Source organism: Nelumbo nucifera, chromosome 2 (assembly GCF_055504915.1).
Source record: "Nelumbo nucifera cultivar China Antique chromosome 2, China Antique-T2T, whole genome shotgun sequence".
NCBI classification, from domain to species: domain Eukaryota; kingdom Viridiplantae; phylum Streptophyta; class Magnoliopsida; order Proteales; family Nelumbonaceae; genus Nelumbo; species Nelumbo nucifera.
Window position 1 is genome coordinate 89,450,848 of NC_142650.1, and position 27,866 is coordinate 89,478,713.

General features: G+C 38.4%; 1 protein-coding gene across 3 annotated transcripts; it reads right to left on the reverse strand.

The window, feature by feature from the left end:
• Positions 1 to 141: 141 nt before the first annotated feature.
• On the reverse strand, positions 142 to 27,714 carry LOC104606032 (uncharacterized). 3 transcript variants are annotated; one of them, XM_010271043.3, is made up of 8 exons: positions 27,571 to 27,714; positions 25,789 to 26,057; positions 23,453 to 23,558; positions 21,788 to 21,970; positions 16,473 to 16,958; positions 16,303 to 16,389; positions 16,150 to 16,230; positions 142 to 422 (listed from the first exon to the last, which is right to left on the reverse strand). In XM_010271043.3, exons 2-7 carry the CDS (start codon positions 25,834 to 25,836, stop codon positions 16,166 to 16,168), a joined length of 975 nt encoding a protein of 324 aa, XP_010269345.1. In that variant the 5' UTR covers positions 25,837 to 26,057; positions 27,571 to 27,714; the 3' UTR covers positions 142 to 422; positions 16,150 to 16,165. The 3 variants fall into 3 exon arrangements, with proteins under 3 accessions (XP_010269345.1, XP_010269346.1, XP_088754285.1); XM_010271044.3 differs by having other exon boundaries at positions 25,789 to 26,050; positions 27,571 to 27,712; XM_088898159.1 differs by lacking the exon at positions 142 to 422 and adding an exon at positions 4,756 to 6,309 and having other exon boundaries at positions 27,571 to 27,712.
• Between the last annotated feature and the right edge of the window lie 152 nt (positions 27,715 to 27,866).

Sequence of the window (27,866 nt, forward strand, 5' to 3'; positions counted from 1 at the left end):
ACTGATTTAGGGGAGGTTATAGAACAACGCAGTAAACAAGCCCAATCGCATATACGGTACATAAATATATAAAAGGAAAAAAGTTAAAAAGTATCGTGCCGATTAGTAAGCTTCTTTACGTGGCTGCACCAACAAAAGAGATTTCAATCCTCAATGAAAGCACACTCCATTATGACTTGATCTATTCTGTTTATTGTATATGCCACAATATAAAGTAAATCACTTGTTTGACGGCCATGGTTACAAAGAACCATTTCTGTTCAAAGTGAACTTACTTGTAGATGCCTCCTTTAGGCAATCAATCTAATATAATCAAAACCCCATCTCTAGTTACTATAAGTTTACATAGGCAATAAATTTTGAATCCTTCTTGATTTGCAGTTATGTACAATCAATAACTTCTCTAAAGTTATGTAGTTGCTCTGCAGTACAAAAAGCAAAACATAAGAATGAATTAGTTTTGTTGAAGTAAAATCAAAGCATGGAAAATCGTTAGGTATCAGAAATGGAATGGCTAAAGGAAGAACATAGAATCTATCCTACTTTCCTAGAAATATTACAGAAACATGCAAACAGGATGCAGAGATTAAATTCACTACAATATGCTGAAATACCAAATATACCCCATGCAATGTACTTTTTCCCCACGGATGACGAATGTTAAAACAAGCCAGTTGGTGCAAGTAATCCAATTTGGCTACCAGCAATCGTATTAAAACACTATTTTTTTCAAACAAAATTGTTTCCACTGTTGACACAGTCGAAATCAAAGCGTAGGAATAAGATTTAATAGAACTAGATTCATATTCTGAATCACATGATCGAACAAAGAAATGAAAAGGGACTCTAGCTTGGATTTTCTTATCAGTGGCAAGATTTGATTTTTATTTTTTTGATCATTGAGAACAAGATCTGCTTTTTGACATAAGATTTTGATAGTATTGAAGGAAATGGCACAATCCTAACTTAACAGAGAATCTTGACACTTTCATCTCATTTTCTGTCTATCGGAGAAACAAATTCATTACTGAGCTACATGAAATGCTAGCAAAACGGGTATGTTTATATGTTTATTAGTTTTGACATGGAAATAAGGTGTCCGATACAAAATTTGTAATGGAGGGAGTAATTATAGGATCGCAGGCCTTTATATTGTGAAAATGTCAAGCCACAATAGGCAAAACAAAAACAGGAATTTTTCCCAATGCAAGGGATTAAGGGGCAGTTTGGTAACAGTTGAGGTGGCTGAACTGAATGAACAGTTAAGGAGGTGAGCTCCTTAACTCCTTAACAGATGATGCTGAAGTTGGGTTAATTACTATCCACAAATATTTTATTCACTAAAAGACATAGTAATAAGCCATTCAATTCAGCCATTTCAGCAGATATCAAACAGTCCCTAAGGGGTGTTATATCTTGTCCTAGTGATTTCATTGGCCTGTAATAGCCAGGACAGTGACGCTAACATCCAGCAAATGTAGGAAATGCAAATAGATGAGGATCAATCAGTCATTTCAACCTGATTTATTAGAAATCCTGAAGATGAAATAAACATTTATTGCAATCTTCCAATTATTGTGGTAGAAGCTTAAGCTACAGCTTTCCTGCTATGGTTTCAGTAGAAATCTGCTGAATTAAAAAAATATGAAAGAAAGTAGTTTCTTGAAGAGAGAAGGAGAAAAAGAGAAGAGAAGTTGAAATAAAAAAGAGCAATAATTCTGGCCGCCCCCTTCACTTATTATTTATACTAAAATAATAGAACAGTACAAAGACAACTATGCCCTATAAGGGCGGCAAAACATAAAACAGCATATATAACACTCAAAAAACATAATAAAATTTGGACTCACATAACTACTGTAGCCCCCACCTCCTATCTAACAACTAACATAAACATCTACTCAGAAAAACATCATAAAACTAATTAATCTTCAACACTCCCCTTCAAGTTGTGAGTAAATGTCACACATTCCCAACTTGTGTAGATCATGTTCAAGCTTGTTCCTTACCACCCTTTAGTGAGAACATCAGCCAGCTGCAACTCTGAAGAGACATAAGGCAAACAAACTTCTCCGATTGTTACCCTTTCTCTTATAAAGTGTCTATCAACTTCAATGTGTTTTGTCCTATCATGCTGAATTGGATTGTGGGCAATATTGATTGCATCCTGATTGTCACAGTATAACATCATAGGTTCTTCTGCTTTCACTCCAATCTCACTCAAAAGAGATCTAACCCAAAGAAGTACTGAGACACCATGAGCCATGGATCTATACTCAGCCTCTGCACTTGACCTTGCCACAACCGCTTGCTTCTTACTCTTCCAGGAGATCAAGTTTCCACCTACAAAGGTGCACACTCTTGATGTAGACCTCCTGTCATCTAAGCATCCTGTCCAGTCTGCATCTGTATAGGATTCTAGCTTCAGATTCTCATGATTTGAGAAAAGAATACCTTTGCTAGGGTGTTTTTTCAGATATGCAAGTATTCTCTCAATAGCTTCCCAGTGTTGAACCCGAGGTGCATGCATGTATTGACTCACAACACTAACAGCATAAAAAATATCTGGTCGTGTCATACACAGATACAACAGTCGGCCCACTATTCTTTGATATCTCCCCACATCCTTTACCAATTCACCATCCACACCATTAATTCTGTGATTTGGATCAATAGGAGTGCCTACTGGTTTGGTCCCCAGCTTCCCAGTCTCTCGTAGTAGGTCAAGTACATACTTTCTCTGTGAAATGAAGATCCCATGCTTGGATCTTGCAACTTCAATCCCTAAGAAATATTTGAGCTCACCAAGACCTTTGATCTCAAATTCTTGCTGTAATGATTTTTTGAGATCATCAATCTCCTCTAGATCATTTCCTGTCACCACTATATCATCCACATACACAATCAGAATTGACACCAACGCATCTTTCCTCTTCACAAAGAGGGTGTGATCAAACAGTGTCTGTGTGTATCCAAAACGGATGAGTGCCCCTCTGAGCCTGTCAAACCAAGCCCTAGGTGACTGTTTCAATCCATACAGAGAATTTCTGAGTCTGCAAAACTTTCCTTTACCAACATTTTCATAAAAGCCTGTTGAAATGTCCATATATACCTCCTCCTGTAAGTCACCATTGAGGAAAACATTTTTGACATCAAGCTGGAACAAGGACCATGAATAGGTGGTTGAGATAAAAGAATACAAACTGAACTCATCTAAGCTACTGGTGCAAAGGTTTCCAGATAATCAACACCATAGGTCTGAGTATACCCTTTTGCTACCAACCTTGCCTTGTACCTCTCTATCTTGCCATCGGCCTTATACTTCACTATGAATACCCATCGACATCCGACTGTCTCCTTGTCTGGGGGAAGATCAACTATTTCCCAAGTTTGGTTTTTGACCAAAGCATCCATCTCATCTTGCATGGTTGTTTTCCACTCAGGTTTGGAGAGAGCCTCAGTAATATTCCTGGGTATAGACACAATCCAGAGAAGAAAGAAAAGTACGGTAGGAGGGTGATAAGGCATTGTAGGAAAGATGGTGTGAAATGCAGTGGGCTGTACACTTTCTCTTCCCCTTACGAAGTGCAATGGGAAGATCAAGGTTAGTGGAATCAGCTGCAACAGTGGTGTTAGGGACAAAAACATTATCATCAGAAAACATAACAGGCTCAAGAGGAATACCTAGAACTGTATCTGTCGAATCTGGAGTTTCAGAAGGACTGATAGAGAGTGGTGTGGGTCGAGGATGTGTGGAGTCAACCATCATTTGCCGGCACTGATATTGCTGTGAGGCTGCCCGTAGTGGCTCAGGTAATGAAACTAGAGGTGCAAGTGTTGGGTGAACCGATGCTGGCTGAACTGATAGTGCAGGTGGTGGCTGAACTGATGGTGCAAGTGCTGGCTAAACCGATGGAGGCACCACAGAAACAGGAAGAGGAATAGATTGTGAGTTCTCCTCCCCAAAACTCTCCCCCTGAGGAGAACCACTCGAGAAGAAGAATGTGGATTCAAAAAAGGTAACATCCATAGTGACAAATCTGCTCCTCGACACTAGGTCATAACAGCAATACCCCTTTTGGTTCTGAGCATACCCAAGAAAAACACATTTCTTGGCCTTAGGATCAAATTTCTTGCGATGAGGGCCGAAAATGTGAACAAAAGAAACACAGCCAAAAACCCTCAAAGGTATATGAAATATCTCTCCATCTGGAAAAAGGAGGCAAAATGGCACCTTAAACCCCAAAGTCCGTGAAGGAACATGGTTAATCACATGTACGGTTGTAAGAACTGCATCTCCCCAGAACTGCACAGGGACTGAAGCGCACACCATAAGACTCCTTGCCACCTCCACAATGTGTCTGTTTTTCCTCTCAACAACTCCATTCTGTTGCGGTGTATATGCATAACTGCTCTGATGAACTACACCATGTTCTAAGAGATACGTGGTTAAATCCTTCTCAAAGTACTCTTTGCCTTTATCTGATCTAAAAACCTTAATTCTCACTCCAAATTGTGTGAGAACCATCTGGTGGAATTGTCGTACTAAGTTAGGAACCTCATCACGTGATTTCATCAAATATAGCCAAGAATATCGTGTACAATCATCCACAAACAAAAGTAACGAAATTCTCCCATGGATGGGATTTGATATGGCCCCCATACATCAGTGTGAACAATATTAAAAGCAAAAGTACTTTTATTACTTGGTTTAAAAGACTGTCTACAATGCTTTCCTAACTGACAACTCTCACACTTTTTTTTTTTTATCAATAACACTTTCATTAAATCATCAGTAGAAAATTTATAGGAGGAAGACAAACACACTTATCTTCCAAGAGCCACAAAGAGCCTCATAAAAGGAAGAAAAAGAAGAAAAAGAGAAAAGAAAAAAAAAGACACTAAAGTTACAGCTTAGCCCAAAACAGTGAATCCCTTTTTGCCCCTTGTTTAGCTAAACCGTCAACTAGAGAATTAGCCGATCTTTTAACCCAACATGTCTTAACTTCCATCTCCCGCACCAGCCACATGAATTTCCTCCTCTCATTGTTGTACTTCCATAAACCATTTTCATCTTTAGTCAGCCACCCTACCCTATCACCACCTCTGAATCCCCTTCAATTATGAGTTTCTTGATGTTCAACTCCTTAGCTTTCCGGACTCCTTCCATAACTACAAAGATCTCAGCTCTAAGGGAGTCACCCACTCCAATTGGGCCTGAGAACATGGCAGAGATGAGGCCCCATTTTCGTCCCTAAAAACACCTCCAATCCCCGATTGCCCCGGATTTCTCCTACTGCAACCATCAAAGTTTAATTTCAAGAATCCACTAGGTGGGGGAGTCCAAGCCACATTCATTACTGACTTGGTCTATGTGCAATTTGCAATTTTACCCCACTTCCTCAACATGTCATCCACAGTGTAATCTGTGAATAGTTCCAAATATTTCAGCCACTGTACCGCCCTAATATGTATGATAGCCCTCAGATCTGCTGCTCCTCTTTGGGTTTCTGAGAATATCCTGGAGTTTCTTTCCTCCCACAATGTCCAACATACTGCAGCCCTTAGTCCTCTCCACATTATCCTTCCCCTTTTTATCTGCCACTTGAAAAAGGTAGGGGAGAAAAGGCCCTGCAAGTCTGATGGGGGATTCCAATTGCATCCAAATAAGGAGGAAGCCCAATCCCAAATTGACCTCGCAAAGTGGCAAGACACCAGTAGGTGAAAACCAGTCTCCTCATCCGCTTTACATAGAACACACCACTGAGGTGACAAGCAAGTATTGGGTCTCTTCTTTTGGAGTAGATCACCAGTGTTGATTCTTTCCAGATAGGCTTCCCAACAAAAACTACCAACCCTAGGAGGTATTGCTCTGAACCAAACCTCACCAACAGGGAAAGGGGGGAAGGTAGGACTGGTGGACTGACTTAAGACTTTGAAGAACGAAGCACAAGAGAAGATGCCATTGGGGGTAGGTGACCAAATTCTAGAATCCGCCCTAGTGGGGTCTAAGACAACGTTATCAAGAAGTGCAATAAGGCTCAAAATACTGTCGAGGTCTGCTGACAACTCTCATACTCCAAAGTAGATAATTGAACAGACTCGAACAACTTTGGGAAAAGATATTTCAAAGAATTAAGAGAAATATGTCACAAGCGATTGTGCCAAAGCATAATCTGGTTTTACTGACTCTGACCAACTACTACTGCTACTGCTAACATGATGGCCCTGATGTCTCAGAATCTCATCCAGAAAGTAGACTCCATTCACCTCACGACCACTCCCAATCATCTTCTTTGACTCCAGATCCTGCAAAACACAATTACCAAGAAGAAATGTCACAAAACAATTCAAATTTTTTGTCAAAGAACTAACAGACAATAGGTTGGTATGAAGTCTAGGGACATGTAAAACAGAGGACAGAGTTATATCATTGGTCACTCTAACTGTCCCCTTCCCAGCAATAGGCATATGTGAACCATCTGTTGTAGAGGCTTTGTCTCTACCAGAGCACAACTGATAGGAACTGAAAATGGTAGGGGCATTAGTCATATGCTCGGATGCTCCTGAGTCTATAATCCAAGGAGGTCCCTCCTTACTTGAAGTGGATGCAAGATTCGCAGTCGTATATGGACTACCTGTATGTGCAAAGGAAGTGGTGTAGTTGGCTCCTGCATTCTACTGTCCATCTGGAAGGTTAGGGATGGGTGAATCTTTTTTTTTTTTTTATCAATAACATCATCTTCATTAAAATAAGAGAAGAGAGGGAATAAGTATACAAAGGGGGAGATAAAATAACTTAGCTCCCCAAAAACAGAAAACATAGGGAATGCAAAGAAAATTATTAAAAACTAGCCCAAAAAACAGCCTCCCTATTCATTCCTTGCTTGGCCAACCCATCCGCAAATGAGTTGGCACTCCTTTTCACCCAGCTGTACTGAATCTCAATGTCCCTACCCAGCCATAAGAACTGTTTTTTTTCATTGTTAAAGTTCCACAAACCACTGTCCTCTGTCTTCAACCAACTAACCACCACCTTCGAATCACCTTCCAGAATTAAGCGGCTAATATTTAATTCCTTTGCTCTTCGAATACCTTCAAGCGCTGCAAGGATCTCAGCCCCTAAGAGAGTCACCTTCTCCAATAGGGCCAGAGAATAAAGCAGTAACAATCCCTTCCTCATTCCTAAAGACTCCTCCAATCCTAGAGGGCCCTAAATTCCTTACGCTATTGCCATCAAAATTCAGCTTTATAAAGCCCGAGGGAGGAGGGGACTAGAACGGACAAAGAGTCCTCTTGCATCTAGCAGTGGAAGCAATCTCTTTCCAGTTTCTTAGCAAGTCATCCATAGGAAAATCTGAAAACAACTCCAAAGATTTTAGCCAGTGGACAGCTCTTAAAAGGATTCGATCTAACAAATCTTCCAATGCCCTTTCCTTGTCAGAAAAAATGTGTGAGTTTCTTTCTTCCCACAAAGACCAGCATACCACTGCCCTAATACACCTCCACATAGTCTTCCCTCGCTTCTTAGACCAACTGAAAAAAGGAGAAAACCAACCTTGGACAGTCTCCGGAGATACCAAGAACACCCAAAACGGGAGAAAACCCACTCCCAAACAGTTTTAGCAACCTTACAAGAGACCGTGAGGTGGTAGCTAGATTCCCCATCAGCTTTACAAAGAGCACATCTATTAGGAAGTAGACAATAGTTGGGTCTCTTTCTCTGAAGTAAGTCTAAAGTGTTGATTCTTTCCAGGAAAATTTCCCAACAAAAAAAACCAACCCGAGGAGGAACAGGCCTGCTCCAAATTTCCTTAACTGGAAAGAACAACCCCACGAGAATAGGAGGCTGAGTTAAGGTTTCAAAGAATGAAGCACAAGAAAAGATACCAGAGCTAGAAAGGGTCCAAAATCCGGTGTCTTCCTTAGTAGGGTTTAGGAAGGCACCCTCAAGGAAGGCTAGTAGAGCTACCAAGCTATCCAAGTCTGTATCCCTAATTGCCCTACGCAGGCCAAGGTTCCATCCAAAGCCAGAAGTGGAGGCTGAAGGGACCAAGAAAGAAGATATGGGTTCATTTTTCAAGTCTGAAAGAGCATACGATGAAGGAAACTGGTCTTTCAGAGGAGAATCCCCAACCCAAAGTAGTTCCCAGAAATTTATTCGGCTACCAGAATTTAGACCATACCTGATCCAAGGGGAGAAAACTGGAAGCAGATTGTGGATGGATTTCCAAGGAGAAGCAGCTAAAGCCCTTGCCAAGATTCTAGGATCCCAACCATTGTTTTCCAGCCCATGAATGCTAGCCACAATCTTAGTCCACAATTTATCCCTTTCCAAAGAGAACCTCCACAACCACTTCCCCAATAGAGCCATATTCCTTTTCTTGAAATTACCAATCCCAAGACCTCCTAGTTTTTTACACCTAGAGACCACCTCCCAACTCACCTGGGCTGGGTGAATCTTTCTTACTCATAAGTTGTCTAGACCTCTCCAATTCTGTTCTCACTGCTGCTACTGCAATGGATTCCCAATCAGTTTGGGAGAGAGGGGCTGAAGAGTCTCCTGTAGTGGCTACATTTGCATTTCCCTTCTTGTTTCTTATCCGAGTAGGCATAAGATTTGGATGAAAGTTCCAACAAGTGTCCCTAGTATGCTTAGGCTTCTTGCAATAATCACACACCAAGTCCTTCTTATCTTCCCTTCTAGTCTCACTACTCCCCCTATCTCCATTCGGCTTAGGTTTTGTTGTACCAACCATAGCCGACTGGTCAATCCCAGGTTGTCTTAGCATTACATTCCTCCTACTCTCCTCTCCAGAGACAAAAGCATAGGCCTGAGAGAGTGTCACACCCTCCCTAGAAAGAATATGTTGCCTAGCAATGTCAAATTCAGGGTTCAGCCCTGCCAAGAACTCAAAAACCCTATTCCTCTCTACCAGTTTGTGATAAGTTGTTGCATCGTTTACACTTTCCCATACCACAGTTTCTAAGTGATCTATTTCCTGCCATAGGGTTTTCAGCATGGAGAAATACACAGCAAGAGGTTTTCTCCCTGTTTATACTTATAACCTGATTTCTTAACTGATAGGCTCTGGCTTCATTTTGCTTATGAGAGTAGGTTTCAGTCACTCCATCCCAAATCTCCTTGGCAGTATTAGCCCATAGGAAATTTTTTGCAATATGAGGTAACATAGAATTACACAGCCAAGACATTACCATGTAATTCTCTTGCACCCATCGGGAAGAGTCTGTATCAGGTTTCTTCTCCTCCCCAATGAGATACCCTAATTTTCCACGGGCACCAATAGCCATCTTAGCTGATTGTGCCCACTCCAAATAATTTGTGCCATCAAGTTTTAATGTAGTAATGATCCCAGACCAAAAAATATCACTACTACCTCCAACACCTAGTCCCATAGTACTGGTAGATTTCATCTCGGTATTCCAACTCTCCATTTTACTTCAAACAGTTCAATAGTAAGAAAAAAATAGATTGGAGACCTTCAAAAAATAATATAATACCACACATAGAAACCAACCCTTCCGGAAGAAGAAAACCCTAGTTGGAGGGAAATCTCTCTCCTCCCCACGCCTCCCAACAGAGAGAAAAGGGAATCGATCACTCTGGGAGGCCTAGAAAATTTCAAAAACCAAACCGCTCTCTTTAGAAAATCAAAAGAAAACTAACAATACCCGGGCACCCAAGATCAGATAAAAAACAAAGAGTCCAACTTTTCTGGGACTTTTCCCCGTACTCCAGTTCTTCCTAATTTTGATGCCGAACAGTAGATCACCTTCCTAATGTCTCGATCCCACCAAAAACTCCAAGAACTGGGCAATCTATAGCAGATTGATCATCCCTTTACTTCTTCATGCAATCGGCTGATCTAGGGCTGCATGAGAATGCTTCAAGAAACCCTAGCCGATGCTTTGATACCAAGTAGAAATCTGCTGAATTAAAAAAAATATGACAGAAAGTAGTTTCTTGAAGAGAGAAGGAGAAGAGAAGAAGAGAAGTTGAAAGAAAAGAGAGCAATAATTCTGGCCGCCCCCTTCACTTATTATTTATACTAAAATAATAGAACAGTACAAAGACAACTATGCCCTTATAGGGCAGCAAAACATAAAACATCATATATAACACTCAAAAAAACATAATAAAATTTGGACTCACATAACTATTGTGGTCCCCACCTCCTATCTAACAACTAACATAAATATCTACTCAGAAAAACATCATAAAACTAATTAATCTTCAACAGTTTCCTAGTGCTTGAGATATGTAAAGATTTGCTGGTCCTCCATTCTATTGACAATTATGTGGGTGGTATGGACAGAAAAGAATAGCAGGGTTTTTGATCTCAAATCCTCCACTGAAGCTGAGGTCATAAATATGGATGGCTTTAGGTTTTATTAGAAATTTGTTGCCTATACTTACTGAGAAAGAGGATACTTCTGATTGTACTTTTTTGAGGTCCTTCTGGCCAATGTTGTCAAAATCTTTTTTTTTTTGATAAATGAGAGTACCAATGTTGTCAAAATCTTACAATTTACAATACGATTTACGATTTGAATCATGAATCCCAAAGGTTTCAATTCGACTCTTATGTTTGAATCCTTTTCTGCAAAAATCTTACATTTTTATATGAATCCTATGATTTGATTCATAAATCTTACGATTTACACGATTTTTAAGATTCAAATAAATTCAACTAAGAATTAATTGTCTACTTTGTTTTTTTTTTGGTGGGGGTTATGTTTAGTTTTGCCGACTTATTTAACATTATTCAAGACTAGAAATTGAGTTTATTTTCTATCATATGTAAGTTAAAGGGCCATTGTATGTAGATTTATTTGATTTTCAAGTCAAACTGATTATATCATCTTAGACTTCTATTGTATAAGTGGTAAATTCTATTGTTTTAAGTACATATATGGTAGATAGAGATTAAGAATAGGGTAAAATCACTTTCCTATATATATTTAGCCTTTTAATATATCTATATTTAATTTTTTGACAAGTTTGTAGAAATAGAAATAATCTTATGATTTACAATATGTTTCACGATTCAATTTTCTCTACGATTTACGATGCGTTTACGATTTTCAAAACATTGCTTTCGGTTTGTTTTGTACAAGCTCATTGTACAAAGGACCTTTTTACATTAATACAATTATACTTTACCTTTGCTAAAAAAAAAAAGATACGGATTAAAAGTTTTTTTAAATTTTTTATCAATGATATGGGCTAAAAGGTGCTTGCTTAAATTTCTGTGCTTATGTTTATTTATTTTTTGAAGATAAATAAAAAAATAACTTTATTAGAGAAAAGGAAAAGGAGATTACAGCAAGGTGATAAGGAATCACCCAGCAAGAACAGACCTACCCAAACAAAAGCCCCTAAAAACAGAGAATTAACCCTACAGACATACCAAAGCACCTTAAGAAGCAAACCCATATCTGATTACAAATATCACAAAAAAAAATAAAAAATCACAAAGGTCCCTACCACCAAACCCTAAACAAATTAAAACAAACAAAAGACTGAATATCCCAGAACCTCCAAATCCTGCCAGAAAACACATGAAAAAACATCCTGAAACCCAAACAATCCAACTGATGAAATGCTCAACTTAAACTTTATCTATTTCCTCATCATGCCCTCTGTGTAATATAGAAATCTCTTGTCTCATCTGGGAAACTTTCTTTATCTTTCTCCCTTTTTTTAATCCTGCTCCATATACTCCCAGCTTCAATCTGGCAAAAGCATTTGAAACTTGTCTCTTTTGATTGGTTTTCTGTCTTCTAAATCTTCTTACTGCATTAGGGCAGTAATCCACCCTCCTTTGAGCATTAATTCTTTCTAACTCAAATATGGCATTCTTCTCAAACAATTGATCAGCACTCAGGTCTCCTCTACTCTTCCTCTCCTCTACTTCTCCAACTATCATTAAACTTCCAATCTCCTTAGTTGTCCCTGAACCAGAATCAAGCTTCCTTTGCAAAATCCCCCCCCTCCTCCCAAGAAGAATAAATCCAACAATTTACTGACCCTCAAGTTTCAGATAATGTATATAAACTGAACTCAGCCTTAATCCCAACATTTGAGGTTTGGTTACATGAATCCTGTCTAGCCATTGTGCTCTACCATCACTCCCAACTGTTGGTCATCATCATCATCAAGGCCTTGTTAGTAAAATATAATTCTTAAAGAAAAAGCAGTACAAGGAAACATTCACGGTGTAGAGGACAATGGCTGTGATGCAAAATAATGCCTCATATTGCTTCAAACTCCCCTTGGAAAGCAACTTTTGAGGTATTGCCTACCTTTCTTAACTTCATTTGCTTTGATGTGGGATTTGGAAATAAAGTCTTACTCTGGGAAGAGCTTTGGCTTGGGGATTTACCACTTAATCCCTTGTTCTTCCAACTCTCAAATTTGGAAAAGTTTTTTTTTTTTGGATCAAAATCTTTTGGATGGTAGAGTTTGGTGCCCCTCACCTAATGGCCTCTTCTCTTGTGCATCCTTCTTTAACCTTTTTATTCGCTCAAAACCTATGGGGGTGAATTTCCCGGTGAGAGAAAGCTAGTGCAAACCAGTCCCTCCTAAAGTGCAGGCTCTTTGTTGGGAAATGTTCTTTGGAAAAATTAAAACCTGTGGCGTGCCACAGAAAAGGAGGCCAAATAATTCTCTCTCTCATATCCCCTCATATCCTTTGTAAGGCTAGTGGTGAGACCCTTTCTCACTAATATCCTACTCTTTTCTGACTTGCATTTAAGAATATTTCTGTTCTCTTTGGTTGCAGATGGGTTCCCCCACAGGATGAGGTTAGTTTGTTCAAATCCAACTTCTTAAGGCAACAAAAAAAAGGGAAGATGTTAAATCCCTTTTCCTTAAGATGTGCAGCTCAGGTCAGGAGAACTTCCCAGATGGGCAGATTTGGAACCCCACCTGTCCCTCCAAGGTTAACTTCCTGGTTTGGAGAATGGTTTTGAATAAATGTTTAACCAGGGTCAACTTGGAGAGAAGGGGTGTTCAGATTCCTGATCCCTCCTGTGTTTTATGTGGCATTGGGGCTGAATCTATAGATCATTTGTGCATCCACTGTCCGATTTCCTCTTCAATCAGGGGACCTTTCTTCAAGAAACTAGAGGTGTGTTGGACTATGCCCAAGTCTGTGAAGGATCTGTTTATGAGTTGGAGATTGGAGGGTCTTAGCAAGAAAGGCAGGCTTGTTTGGAATACTATTCCGCAGGCTGTTCTTTGGTCCATTTGGATGGAAAGAAACAATAGAATTTTCTATAATCAATCAAAAAGTCCAGATGAGATTGTGCACAAAGTGGTGGGGAAGATTTGCTCCTGGGTGTCGGTGAATGAGGAGTTTAAAAGTCAGAATGTTTCTCTCCTTCTTTGTACTAAATCATGGATGTTCTTGTAATATGTTTTGGGCCCAGGAAGGCCTAGTTGGCCTGAGTCTTGTTGTAATTGGCTTTCTCATTGAATAAAATCACTTTACCTTTTTCCAAAAAAAAAGGGAAGATGTTTGTGGAGGATAACAAGAGCAAACGTGGTTTGGAAAAAATGGGAAGAAAGAAACCAAAGGATCTTCAATGAAAAGAGTAAGTGAAAGGAAGAAGCGATTGAAACCATATAATTCAGATCCGCACATGGGCAAAAACAATGGAACTTGTCAATGATGTCTCTACAAATTACTTATTATGGAAATGGGCTGAAGTGGTACAAATAGATAGACATAAAGAAGTGAGAATGGAATGGAAACCTCCGGAGCCAAATAAACTGAGGCGAAATTTTGATGGCAGCTCTTTTTGCAATCCAGGGAGGACCAAGTATACGGGGAGTCTTTAGAAACCATCAAGGAGAAGTAGTGGCCTTGTTCTCGGGACCAAGTGGATTCAGAGACTTGGTTAAAGCTGAGAATAATGACTCTCTTACAAGGACTGAAACTAGCAGCGCAGCTAGGAGTTACAGAGCTGGAAGTAGAGAGAGACTCCTCGTTGGTTATTTCTTGGGCTAAGCAAATCAACTCAACCCCTTGGAAATATAGATTTGCTTTTAAGGAAATTGATCTTCTTGTAAAGAGTTTTTACTCTAACTTCGGCTGGAAAAAAGGACAGCAAATGGGTTGGCAGATGTCCTAGCAAAATAGGTAGCTGATAGATCCACTTTATTTTGGGCAATGTTGTAATCTGTAGTAGCAAAACGGGGGGACTGGCAAACCAAAGTACTGCCGGCAAGCTGTATTCTGATGAATTCTAGGCTACTGAGTATCTAAAACACTTGAATTTGTCTTGGATATTAATAATTGAAAATTGTCTTGCTCATAAAAAAAATACAAGTTATATACAGACACTGTGGCCCCAGAAAGGAATAACTTATAAAACAAAATACAGTACTAAAAATCAAGATCCAAACCATCCTAACATCAGACAGTATGTCAATTAACAGGCAAACATCCTACAAACCAAAATCTGAAACTACAGCCCAGTAAAAAAATGCACCTATAATAACTCCAAAAGACATAAAACCTGAATATATGGTGTGGAGAAACTACCAGAAGCCCCCTGTAGTAGCCCAACTAGCTAACAGACCCAAAAGAAAACCAACATTCACAGATTCAAAACACCAGGCTAAAACTAATTGGGATCAAGTTTCTCATCAAGATCATCATGATGCTGCTGGTATGTGAGACTCACTGTTGGGATCAAGTTTTGAAACCCAACCCCAGGATTCGATCCCTAGTCTCCGCTATGACCAGCAGGAGACCTTACCAACCAGCTGGTTGGCACCTTTTCTTTTCCTTTCTTTTCTTTTCTTTTCTTTTCTTTTTTGTGAAAGATAAAGTAAAATCTATTGCTGGAAACAAAAAATAATGATACAACAAAGGGATCAAGGCCTTGACAAACACCAAGGACCCCAGCCCACACACATACACACCAACAGAACATTACAACCAGAAATCAACAGATTGAAGGGATGGATTGATGGTCCAAATCCTTGGCAGCCACAACCTAAGACCTCAGATTTCCTACTGAGATGTTGATGAGCTCCTCCCTAGATCTGCTTACATTTCGAAAAATCCATCTATTCCTTTCAGCCCAAATGGTTCATATGACCACCACTTGCACAGCATCCCAGACTAGTTTCCCTTCTTTACTCATTCCCCTTTTCTGCCAGGATGACAGAAGCTCCAGCAAAGTCTGAGGCATCACCCCAATCTCCTTTCTAAGTCCATAGACACACTTCTGGCAATCTCCACCCATAAAGAAAATACCCAAACTCTTAATAACCTGAACTGCCTTGTCCACCACCTTATTTGAATCAAATTTTCCTTCTTGACAATCGGGATACATTGTTGGTGGTTAATTCCATGTATTCTAATACTTATGGCACAGTTTCTTTTATTGGTTCATCATGTTTCATCTTTTTCCTTCTTTTACTACACCCACACACAAGGTTATATCCCCCTCCCTCCAAAACAATACATCCAATGGCAAAGGTAAGGAATTTATCATCAAGGGACAACAGGCACAATACAGGTCTGTGTTGAGATACTGCTCAACACAGGAATCGGCTTCGAGGGCGACTCAACCTCCTAAGAAGTAGAAGAATATAGGAGAATAGTGGGAAATTTTTCATTCCAATCCAATTGCTCTGCTGATACTCATAGGCTTTACATGTGAAGCCATGTGCAGTTAGTTATTCCCAGTAGCCTGACACAGCTTTCTAAGGTACACAGAGAATGATAGGCTTAGTTGGCGAGGTTGAGTGTGGTGGTGGGGGACCAAGGATATTCCTGGGTTTGTATAGGCTCGGGTCTGGAGCACACACAGCAGATAGAGTGGGCTGGGTTTTATCAGTCTGTTACAGACAAAAGATAATCAACACCTACTTGAATAAAAGAACTTTAACCAACCACCCAGAATCTCCACTGACATCCCAAATGCCACACCCTCTTCAACCACTATCTTCCTCTTGTCTTGCCCCTTTGCTCAATGCTCTAACTTCATGGGTTGTCATTGATTAATCTTGCCAGAAAGAATTTTCATATCTTATTATTGAAGGGTTCCCTAATAGCAGAAAATCAGAAGCAACATATTTAAAAATAGTTCTATGATACAGGAACTTACAAGTTGAAAAGTCTGATCATTCACTACCAAATTCCTCATAACTTAAGTCCTCTGATATGGTATCCAGTCTCTTATTCCCTCCTGGTTGAGCCAACATGTAAATATCAGGAACCAAATAAGAGATTTAGCAAAATAAAACTATAAATTTCTCACCTTGACAGTCACCATTTCCAGGGGAATTCAGGAAGTCCTCTGCATCTGTTCCTAGGAACGGGGACCTAGAGTAATTCTCCAGTATATCTTTAAGTTATGAGAACAGAATGATCAGTATTGGCCATTATAGAACAATTAACTGATTGATCAGAATGACTAATCCTACTCACCAGCACTCTGCGAAAAGTCAGCAGTCAAATCTGAAAGACTGAAATTTCGAGGAATCTGGCCTAAAAGTCCAAATGAAGAAACATCATTTTCCAGGAGCCCATTCAGGGGGTGTGAGTTGGACTCCGTGCTACTGAAAGTTGTAATAGATGCATCGCCAAGTGCTGAGCGTGTTTCCAAGACATTGGTTTCAGTACCAAAACTAAAAGTTGAATTGTTTGAATACCCAGGTTCTGATTTGATCACCATTCCATTCATTCCTGGTACCATTCCCATTTGTGAGTTTTGAGTTGAAAGTATGCTAGCTGAGACATCTATCCTCCTGGTATGAGCAGGAACATCATCAGTTACATGCATATTCCTGCACACTGAAGATGCATCACTTATGAATGCATTAGGAGCATTAGGACCAATTCCATGATGCCTGTTCTCCAGCCTTGCAGGTGCTATTGTATGCTCTGGGACATAGCATGCAGAAGCCTGGTTTACTGTAACAAAGAAACATCAGATTGCCGGTTCAATGGGAGTTTAACTCCAAAATAACACTTGTCAACAGAAATCAATACAATCTAGTGGATCCACAAAAAAATACTAAAGGCCACAAAATTAATATCAAATACATGGTGTAAAAGTTGCAAAATCTATCAAGTGACCCCCATGAAAGCAAAACTCATGCACTATGTATTAACATAACATGCAAAGATGCTTCAAACAAAAAGTTTCCTTTTTTTCTTTTTGTTGATGTGTGCCCTCACAGTTGGGAAAATGTTAGGCAGGCACCCCTTCCAAGTGCAATGGCGATCAACTAGACCTGTTCATGGGCCAGGTAGCCCAATGGCCCGACCTGTTATTTTTGGGGCTTGGACAAAACTTCAGGCCCACGGGCTCGGGCTTGGGCTTTAAATACCAGGCCTGGTCATTTTTTAGGCCGGGCTTGAGCTTTCTCAAAAAAGCCTGGCTTGGGTCTGAGCCGGGCCCAATACTATTACATATAATAAAAAAGCATTATGTTATATATAATATATATTTATTTCTTAAATTATTAATAAATATTAATTTACTATTAGAAAATACAAATTAGTTTATTAATTTATTAAATTATTACTAAATTAATATAATATTAGTTTATAAAAGTACACTAAAAATAAGACATTTTGTGTACAAGTCGAGCTTCAAGCTTTATATAAGGGTTGGGCTCGGGCTCAAGATCTAGGCCCGATGGTTGGGCCAGGCTTTGGGCCTACACATTTTCTGTTGATAAAGAGGCAAAGTCCGACCCGGCCCATGAACAGGTCTATCAACAATCTAGGCCATGGGCCTTCTTAATCACATATTGATCCAGGTAAATATATGCTTTGAAAATTCTTCTGAAATGGTACTTCAAAGTTTCCTTAGACTAGATGGTACAACAATCAACCTTAACTGTATGTATGATATTCAAAATGTAGATTCAGTTTCTTTGTTATAGTTACCCACTTTTTTCGAGCATAAAAAATATACATCTTCACCTTCCCCTTTCTTACATGCTTTTTTGTAAAATTTTGTTCATTGACAAACTTTTTCTTTTTTTTTCTGATAATTGAATTGATAATTTCATTAATCAAGAAGATAAACTTTTACAAGCATCCCTTGGAGAGGTGTGACCTCTTCTATAATAGTGATTACAGGTTCTCAAAAACTAAAGATTACATGCAGCCCAATATAATAGTTCCCGAGAAGTCCCTTGTTTAGGAAGATAATCAACATAGAAGAATATGAATTGAGGGTTATAAAAGATTCTTTAGGTTGTGAGAAGGGAGAGTGGCCTATGAAATACTAAGGGTTACCCTTAGGTGACAACACTAGATCTTCTAGTTTTTGGACCCGTGGTGGAGAGGGTGGAGAAGAGATTAGATGGGTGGAAGAGGAGCTATATTTCGTTGGGGGCGAGGTTAACTCTTACTAAGTCCACCCTCACCACCCTCCCAGTGTTTAGGATGCTCCAAGAGGTAGTGAGGAAAATTGAAAAAATCACAGAGGAGATTTTCTTTGGGAGCCAGGAGAAAGAAAGAAAGATCGTCTAGTAAGACGGGAGAAAGCGGTGAAATTAAAGACAAAATGGGGCTTGGGAAATGGTAATGTCAGGTTGAAAATTTTGCCTTTGCTTAGTAAATGGATTTGGCAGTTCCCCAAAGAAAATGAGAGGTTATGGCACAAAGTTGTTGCAAGTATTCATGGCATGCCAATCAATGGATGGGATGTTGGTTGTCTTCGTAGAGCTACTCTGGTTACTCCTTGAAAGGCCATTCATGAGATTCTTCCTGCTTTCCTCAATCATGTCAAGTATGATTTGGCTTTGGGTCAAAGAGTTAAGTTTTAGGGATTGAGGATATCCCTTTGGGGGAGAGATTTCTTTCACCTTTTGCTCTTTCCTGTCTTAAGGGTAACTGTGTTGGATTGTTTTGGCCAGCACTCTCTTCCTTCAAGACTGAACTGGAACTTAGGTTTCAATAGAAAAATCTGAAATTCCTAGTGTGTTTGAGCTATTAGGTTTTCTGAATTCAGTGGTCCTGGGAGAAGGTGGCTTGGATTCTAGGGTTTGGGGTCTTAATCTTGATGGTTTGTTCTCTTGCAAGTCTTTCTTTAATTCCCTGGTAGCCGCCTCCTCTTCTTCTTTCATGGTTAAGGAAGTTTGGTGTTTTCATATCCCCCCAAAAATCAGTGTTTTTTGATGGGAAGTGTTTCATGGTTGTATTAATACCTTTGACTTGCTTCAAAGAAAAAGTCCAAACTGATGTTTGTCCCCCTATTTGCCCCTTGGCCGGTGCTTCCTTTGTAAGTTATGGTGAGACTGCTTTTCATCTCTTCATCTCCTATCCTTTTGTTAGTTGTATTTGGAATTAATTTTCTTCTCTTTTTGGATGCAAATGGTCTTCTCCTAGCAGTTTGGAAGGATTGTTTAGCCCTACTGTTTTTAGTTGTACTAAAAGGAGGCACAAGATTTTGAGATGTACTAGAGCAGTGGTGCTTTGGACAGTTTGGGAGGAAAGGAACTCAAGAATTTTTCAAGATAAAGAAAGAAGGAAGCTCTGGTAGAAGTCATAGCTCTAACAGTGGTGGCACAATGGGCTAAAAGTCTGAAACTTTTCTCGGATTTTAAAGTTGAGGACTTCTTCAGGTCTTGGGGTGTAATTATTGCCTCATTGTCCAGAAGACAGAAAATAGTTGAGGAGTGGTCACCCCCAAATTGTGGCTAGAAGAAATTCAATTGTGATGGAAGTTATCTAGGCAATCCAGGCCCCTCAGGCATAGGAGGTGTCATTAGGAATGAAGAAGGAAACATCGTAGCCTTATACTTGGATCAACTGAACAAGGTGATGTGGTTAGATCAGAGTTATTGGCTATAGTAAATGGGGTTGAGAGGGCCAAGGTTTGGGTATTGATAGACTGATCACTGAGAGTGATTCAAGAACTATTGTGAAATGGCTGAAGGGGGAAGGAGTGTCATGGCATCTAAGAAATGAACTCAGATTATTTAAATGGCTGTCAAAAGACATGACAATCCAAGTTAAATGGGTTAGGAGAACTGCCAACAGTCTGGCAGAAGGTTTATCTAAGCAAGGAGTACAAAGAACTTCCTTGTATTGGGTTCAATTATAACTCTTGGGTTGGGTCAGCTTTTCTGAAACTGTTTTTTCTCTTTTTCCACGACCTCTTGTTGTAATTATTTTCTCTATTTTTAATGAAATCATTTCTGTATTGCTGATAAAAAAAGATAATCAGCCATTGCATTTGCCGACCTGCCCACCCATTGGGTTCTAATAGTCATGTGCCATGTTAACCATTTAACTTTTTTTATGATATCCCTATAACTCCAAATGACAGAATCTGGGTCCAACTGCCATCCCACAACCACCTTTGTACCTCCTTCAATTAGTAGATTCTCCACCCCAAGTTGGTTAGCAATCTGGATCCCTTGTACTGCAGCTAATAACTCATCCCTTGTAGAGTCACCTATTACCACTGGGTCTGAGAATATGGATATAATTTTACTTACCTCATTTCTCAGAACTATACCCAACAGTCCTGGATTGCCTTGACTGCTCTCATCGAAGTTCGGTTTAGTAAAACCCTTCCGGAGGTGGTGTCCAGATTGCTAAAGTACTGTGTTTCTTAAGGGAAGTATGCTTTTTATTGAAAGTGGAAAAAGAAAGAAAAATAAGGATAAGTATACCTTATTGAGCTGTTTTGAAACCCCATGAACAGGTCTTTTCTGACATGGAATTCTACCAAGGAATAAGTTCTACTTTGTCCCCACTTTTTTGGAATAATGAACATCATATATGCATAACAAATTCCATCTTTTTTTATAGAATGTTCCTAGGCAACATAAATAAACTTTAATCCTCTTCAACTATATGATGATAGCTGTCACCAACATTGGATAAATGGCCTTTCAGATGTGATTATAGAACTCAAGATAAATAAATCTTTAATAGTAAAAACTGATTTTGGACATCTCCCCATCCCCAACTGCATGCCTTTTTTCCCATCTTGCTGAGTCAGACTTCTGGACATGCATTATATTGCAACTACCATATCCATGTCCACGCAATGCTGATGATAACATAGAACTTGGTCTGTTACTGTTATCCTTTCCTCTTCTGTAAAGGCAGCTGATTTTCATTGTATTAATATGTCAAATATCAGAAGACATACAATGACGTAAAAAAGAATATGATGATGACCCCCACCCACCACCTAGAAAATTTAGGTGGACATAGACCTATTTACATACATAAAGCTTCCTACAAATGATCTAGCTAAGCAATTGAATGTAGTAAGCAAGTATCCAAGGACCTTGGCCAATTCACTTCCACCTGATTATTGGCCAAGTCCCCCTCAACAAAACTATCAGAGGATGAGATGAAAGATCCTCAGCAAATTCAGGCCCTAGTTAGGAAAGAAACAACCCTGCCTCAGTTGGGTCCACATTGCCAACAGGTTCACTATACACCCAGAAAAATTCTGCTAATCCCAGCTGGCTCCACATTTCCACAGAGAGCTGCCATCAAACTGTATCTTAATCTCCTAATCAACCAAGGGAAGAAATGGGCATTTTATGACTGGAGTATTTGCACATGATTCAAATGCTTCAGTCAAAGCTATGGATGTGATATGATGACAGAAATGGTATCCATATTAATTATGCTACAGGCCAAGAATTATACAATAATGCCACAAAAACAATGAGCAAAGAATTGTAAGCATGAAAATAGAACACGTTCAAATTAGATCAAGCACATATAAAACACAATGATGCAGAAAGCTGTCATACATGATGATGTACGAGACCCGTTAGAAACAGGTAGAGAAGCAACTCCAGGTGGGCATATTTGGCGCATTAACTCAACCTGTTTCTCAAGTAACTTGTTGAAAATTAGAATCTGGTTCTTCACCATCAACCTCAAATGGTATGCCTTGAAAAATTCTCTGTTCTCTTCTTCAAGTTTTTGCCAAACTGAGGAGAAAAAAGCAAGAATCATGGAGAGATCAAATAAATAACATAATCACTTTCTGATGTAAAATAAAAGAAGTTTCTGTTAAACAAGTAGCTAGGTGGGAAAATCAAGCTTACTATTATAGAATAACCTTACTATATCCCCATCATCCATCATGCCCTTTCTTGATGTTTGAGCAAAAAACAGAAAAAGAAAGAAAAGATCACGATGTCTTACTTTGTAGGTGTGGCTGAGTTAACCTTCTAATGCTAAAAATGTAGGATTGGAACTCCAGCAAAGAGAAAGAACATTATTTCCATACCTAAGATTTGTGTAAAAGCATCATTGTATTGGAATAGAAATACAATCATGGCATCTATCCCAACAGAGATCCAATTAGGTGTGACCATGGACCAGGCTGGGCTTAGCAGTTAGCACCTATGATAAGGGCTATAGCCTGGGCCTGGACCCCAGGCCTATGACTTCAAAAATAAAATATTAAATATACATAAAATTTCATATTATATGTGAAATATAATATATGTACAAATTTTGTTATATATTTTATAATATATAATATGTATTATAGGTGTTACATTATAATGTTTATATCTGTTTCTGATAAAAAATATTATAATGTGTATACATAATATAAAATATATGATAAAATAACAAGTATACATGTGTAGAGATATAATATACGTAAATATGTGCAGTTTGGACCTAAAATACTGGGTCCAGGCCCGGGCCAGGCTTAAGGGCCGCTAGTGGTCAAAAAACATCAGAAGAAAAATTGATAATTTTTGTTTTTGTTTTTTTTTTTTGATAGATAATAGAAACTTTATTAATTATAAGCAAGTAAGTATAGATATTACATGCAACTCAAAGAGAGTAGAGGGAATCCTATCTCTCCCCATAAATTCCTTTTACAATTGGCCCAAAACAACTGTTCCCTACTTTCCCCTTGTTTAGCCAAGTATAATTTGATGGCTGAGGAAATATTCAAAGGGGTCAAGAGCATCAACAATGGCAAAGAAATGAACTTGCAGCATGAAACAAACTCAAAATACAATTGTTCACTATCAGTGTATGGTGTGGTGTGTAAGGTTAAATTGAGATTGGTCTTACATGTGTCCAAATATCAATCTCAAATTATAGTGCTTTGTAAATATCAATTCATACTTTAAGCTGGATCAATATCCAAATAATTGGGTATTTACCAAGTCCAACAAACTCAAAATTCAAAAAAGAGAAAAAATAGGAAACCAAAAGCAAGAAATGTCGTAGCTTTGATGAGTCTGACACATATACTATATCCATCATACCCATGTTTTACATTTGGTTCTCTGTATTCTAGCTCTGGTTTTGGAGCTCCTCTGTAATTTCTGTTTGTCTTAATAAATTACCTTACCTTTTTTCAAAAAAAGATAAAATGTCTGTGCACCACAATATATCATATTGCATGAGACATGACTAAATAATAAACCATACATAACAATTACCAAGTTCGGTAAAACCAGGCTCTATGGTTGCCTCCTTCATAAGAGTATCAACAACTTCTTTCTGGTTCATGTATAATTGCAGACATCGTTCTATAAGATTTTGTACCTGCAATTAAGGAATATATATAGCTAGAGATGTCACAACAATAGAAAAGAACTTGATCCAAACACATATGAAACCATAGATTTATACTTCTAGTTATGAAGCCCAAAGTAAGTGGCAACTAAAACAAGGAAATATACTGAAAGAATTTAATCAACTCTAAGAAAACCAAGCAATTCTAATTAGGGATTATTTGCATATTTTTCTACAGGCATCATACAAAATTGAAATTTATTAAAAGAGAAGAAAATGAAGTACACATGATTTGTGATCCAAGCGAAGGAAAATCAGCCCCAGCAAAAAGAAATACTGGGTATTGTGTGATTGATTTTACCTTGACTAGGGTTGAGAAAGAATGGAAAAAGATGAAAAAGAGGAGAACGTGTTTGAGAGAATAAGAGTCAATGATTAAGCAGTCAGCATTATTTATAACATAATGCAGATTGACACCCATACCCTCACATAAGCATGCATATGAGTGCCATGTACAAATTAAGCATCTCAATACATCCCCTTAAACTAAACATAGATCTAAAGAATGCCCAGCTTGGCAGGTAATTTATTGTTAATTTTAACTGATGCACACATCTCCAGAACCAGAAGTAATCGTCTCCTGTATAAAATGTCAATCAACTTCAATATGTTGGTTCCATCATGTTGGATTAAATTGTGTACAGTGATAATGACTGCTTGGTTGTCACAATATAACCTCATTGGTTCATCAAGATTAATGCCAAACTTGCCAAGGAGGATCTAACCCACAACAGTTCTAAAAATCCATAAATCATGGCCATATTTTCTACCTCAGCACTAGACCTAGTCACTACTATTTCTTACTCCATGGCACAAGATTGCCACCCACAAAGGTGTAATAGCCTGATGTGAAATGGCTATTATCACAAAAGCTAGTCCAATATACATTTGTGAACACCTCCAGCTTCAGGTGATCATGATCAGCATATAGCATATAAGATCCTTTTTCTTAGTAAATCTTTCAGGTAAACAAGAATTTTCTCAACTTGTGGCTAATACATATACTAGCTGACTACACTTAAAGCATATGGATTCTGAACTTCCCAGTGTGCTTAGACTTCTCCAAATCCTTGATGAGGTGTTCCTTGACCCCACTAAACCCAATGGCCAGTTTTGGAATCCTCCCTTGGGTTCTTTCTCTTGCACTTCCTTCTTTGAAGCCTTAACTTACGATTGTTCTCTCAGAGTGGAGACCTTCTTTTCCTTCCTTTTTTCTATGTCAACCATAATTTTAGTTAATGAGATTTTTGTTATCAATCAAAAACCAAAACTAACTTCTTAAGGAAAAAAATGGAATCTCATGATTTGTACATTTAGCTCAATTCTCTCCTATAAGGGTTAACATTAGAAACTAAATTGCAATGAAGACACAATAGATGAAAGTCAAAATGTGTAAGTGATTTATCAAGAATGTTTTTATTAAATGGCAATCTCAAGAACTAGGGAAGCAGTATTGCAATGCATCATGGATAAGGTGGATTCGGTTAAAGCTATGGATATTTTCTCATCCTACTCATATGATGATACAAGGAGAAAATGGGGGAAGTGGCAGTAACTTTATCAAAAAAGTGGAGAATTCAAAAGGAATAGAAACCACTTGAGGATAGTTTCATAAAGCTAAACTTCAATGAGAGAAGTTGTGGTAATCTAGGTCCCTTAGGTGTTGGAGGGGATTTTTAGGAATAAGGATGGCTGCATTAGTCTTGTTCTCGGGCTCTATTGGCTTTGGGGACTCCACAAGGGCTGAACTCTATGTTGTTCTTCATGAAGTACAAAGAGCAAAAGAAATGAAGTTGAATAGGTTAACCATTGAAGGAGACACTAAGGTGGTGGTGAGCTGGGTAGAGGATGAGGAAAAAGCAGTTTGGTATCACAGAGAGGTGCTAAAGAATAAATGGTTAAAAAGGAGCATGCTGATAAGGGCACAACAGGTAAAATCTGCAAATGGATTGGCTGACACAATAGCAAAGCAAGGGGTCAATAGGGATCAACTGCACTCTTAGTTGTAATTTAGTGCCATTTGGGAGAGGTAGTAATATTGACCTCTCCAAGAGATGCTTAACTTGTACATATATTTCTGTTCATAATTAATAAATTCTGTTATATATCAAAAAAATAAACAGAAAAAACTTATCACATGCTATCAGAGCTATGAATCTGTAAAAGAAATATCAAGCTTAATGACTAATGATTTTCTTACCAATTGTATATCTTTATGTGAGACTCTTCTTGGCTCTCCACTGGACATTTCTTGAGGTTCCTCAATTAAATCACTACTTTTCTTGAAAATGCTTCAAGTAAATCGGTAGTTGCAAGAGAGACTATGGTGAATGTTTTATCATGCTTCAAAGGAGGAAACAGAGACACTAAAAAGCTGATCCATACACAGATGATGCCACATTTACCACTATGATGAGAATGCAAAATTAATTGCTTGATGACAAACTGGAGCACATGCAAGCCTGTATCCTAATACAGAAACATAGAGGGAAAAATAAGTCATAACGACAATGGCATCAGAAATATGAGTAGGATGAGAAGATAAGACACCAATTACTATAGAAACAATGGCATCAGAAATATGACAGACATAGAAATGGATGTTACCCAAACACAGAAGTTATATTACACAAATATTGACAATTAAGCCAAATAACCATATAATTTGAACAGAAAAAACAAAAGCAAACTTATAATTGGAATAACCCAAGATTATTACCATAGGGGACAATATAATAAAGCAATAAATGAAATACAGTTCAAAATTCTGGACCCTTTCACTCCACGTGGACGCATGGTTCCACAGTCAACAGTTTGGGACTTTGGGTTTATCTGGGAACCAGATTGGTTGTTGTTCATTCAGTTATCATATGGTTATTTAAGGCAAAGTTCTGGATCTAAAAACAAAGGATATGAAAAGAGAACCAAACAAATTAATATCCTATAGTAAAGCATAGACAACATTTCCACAAAATGATTAATTACTGGCAAGGGTAGCTATATCCATTCAGTTGAATATTCTAGAATTACAATATGTTATGTTAATATAAATTTGACTATAGCCAAAAAAATATAGATTTACTATAAAGAAACAAAGATAATTTCTTACATGACAAAAACTGCTACAAACCAATTAATAGAAACATAAAGAGTTCCTTTCATTTATTGTTAAATTTACAACGAAAATAAACTAATCAATCTTGTCTTGTACATTCCCGTTTCTCTTTTTCTTTCATAAAATTTTACTGTACTATTAAAAAGAAAAAAAAAATCTTCAAGTTCAAGGTTTTCCTTTAAATCTGTGTTTGTCTCAAAATAAAATGGATGGAAATGTTAGTAATTAGTAACTAAATCTTGCAAGATCAGGAACAAACAGAGCCAAAACAGAAAGAATAACATAAATATTAGAAACATATGCAACCCATAAAGACCCTTTCTTAGCAAAACCTTGAAACATGATGAACTCAAATTAAGAGGAAAACTCGAAGATCCTTTCTGGGCGTCATTCAGTTAAGCGTAAACGCGTAAGTAACAGCAAAAATACACTGATCAGTATGTAAAAAAAAAAAATAGCATCTTCAGCAATAAAAAAATAAATATATGTAAAGAAGAAGAAAATAGGCAGACTGGAATCAAGTTCAAAAGAACACTCGAAACAGTATAGGAACCCTAGCCAGCAGCACCAATAAGACCAAAAAACAAAAGCAATAAACAAGAACCCAGAAACAAGAAAACTATATCCCAAACAAAGATCATCAAACCCAAATTGTAAATGTTGATCCCAAACTTCTAAAGATACATAGAAAAAAAAAAGAATCACGGTTAAACTAAGCGGATCAAAATTCCACCACCAATAAAGGAGAGAATAAAGTCTCTGTAAACAACGAATCGAACACTAAGAACTCCAGCGATCACACAAGAGCACAAAGAATTGAAAACCCAGCATCAGTTTTCCTTAATTTCGTCTGTAACTTCTTCTCACCCTTTTCTGTTCTTTCTCAAAGGCAGACACCCTTCAAAGCTCCTCCGCTGAAGCTCAGAGAGAGAGAGAGAGATGGCGAAGCTCTCTGCTTTCGCTGTCCAAATTCTTCGATTGCTTTTCTCCTTCCTTTCCTTTTTCGAGTGTTTGATAAAGGACAAACGACTCAACATAAAAACGTAGCACGTAATGGGACGACAGTCGACGGGGTGTGGGTGTTCCGCCGTTCCGTAATGATCGGTGGGGCCCACTGGGAGGTGGGGACCACTGGGAGGTGGGTCCCACACGAGAGATCTCGT

Bases quoted from the DNA above. Each gene is read 5' to 3' on its own strand.
- LOC104606032 (XM_010271043.3), bottom strand. From the start codon at position 25,836: ATGTCCAGTGGAGAGCCAAGAAGAGTCTCACATAAAGATATACAATTG. The intron at 23,559-25,788 runs GTAAGAAAATCA...CCTTAATTGCAG, and splicing joins CACATAAAGATATACAATTG to GTACAAAATCTTATAGAACG. The intron at 16,231-16,302 runs GTGAGAAATTTA...TGGCTCAACCAG, and splicing joins TGGAAATGGTGACTGTCAAG to GAGGGAATAAGAGACTGGAT.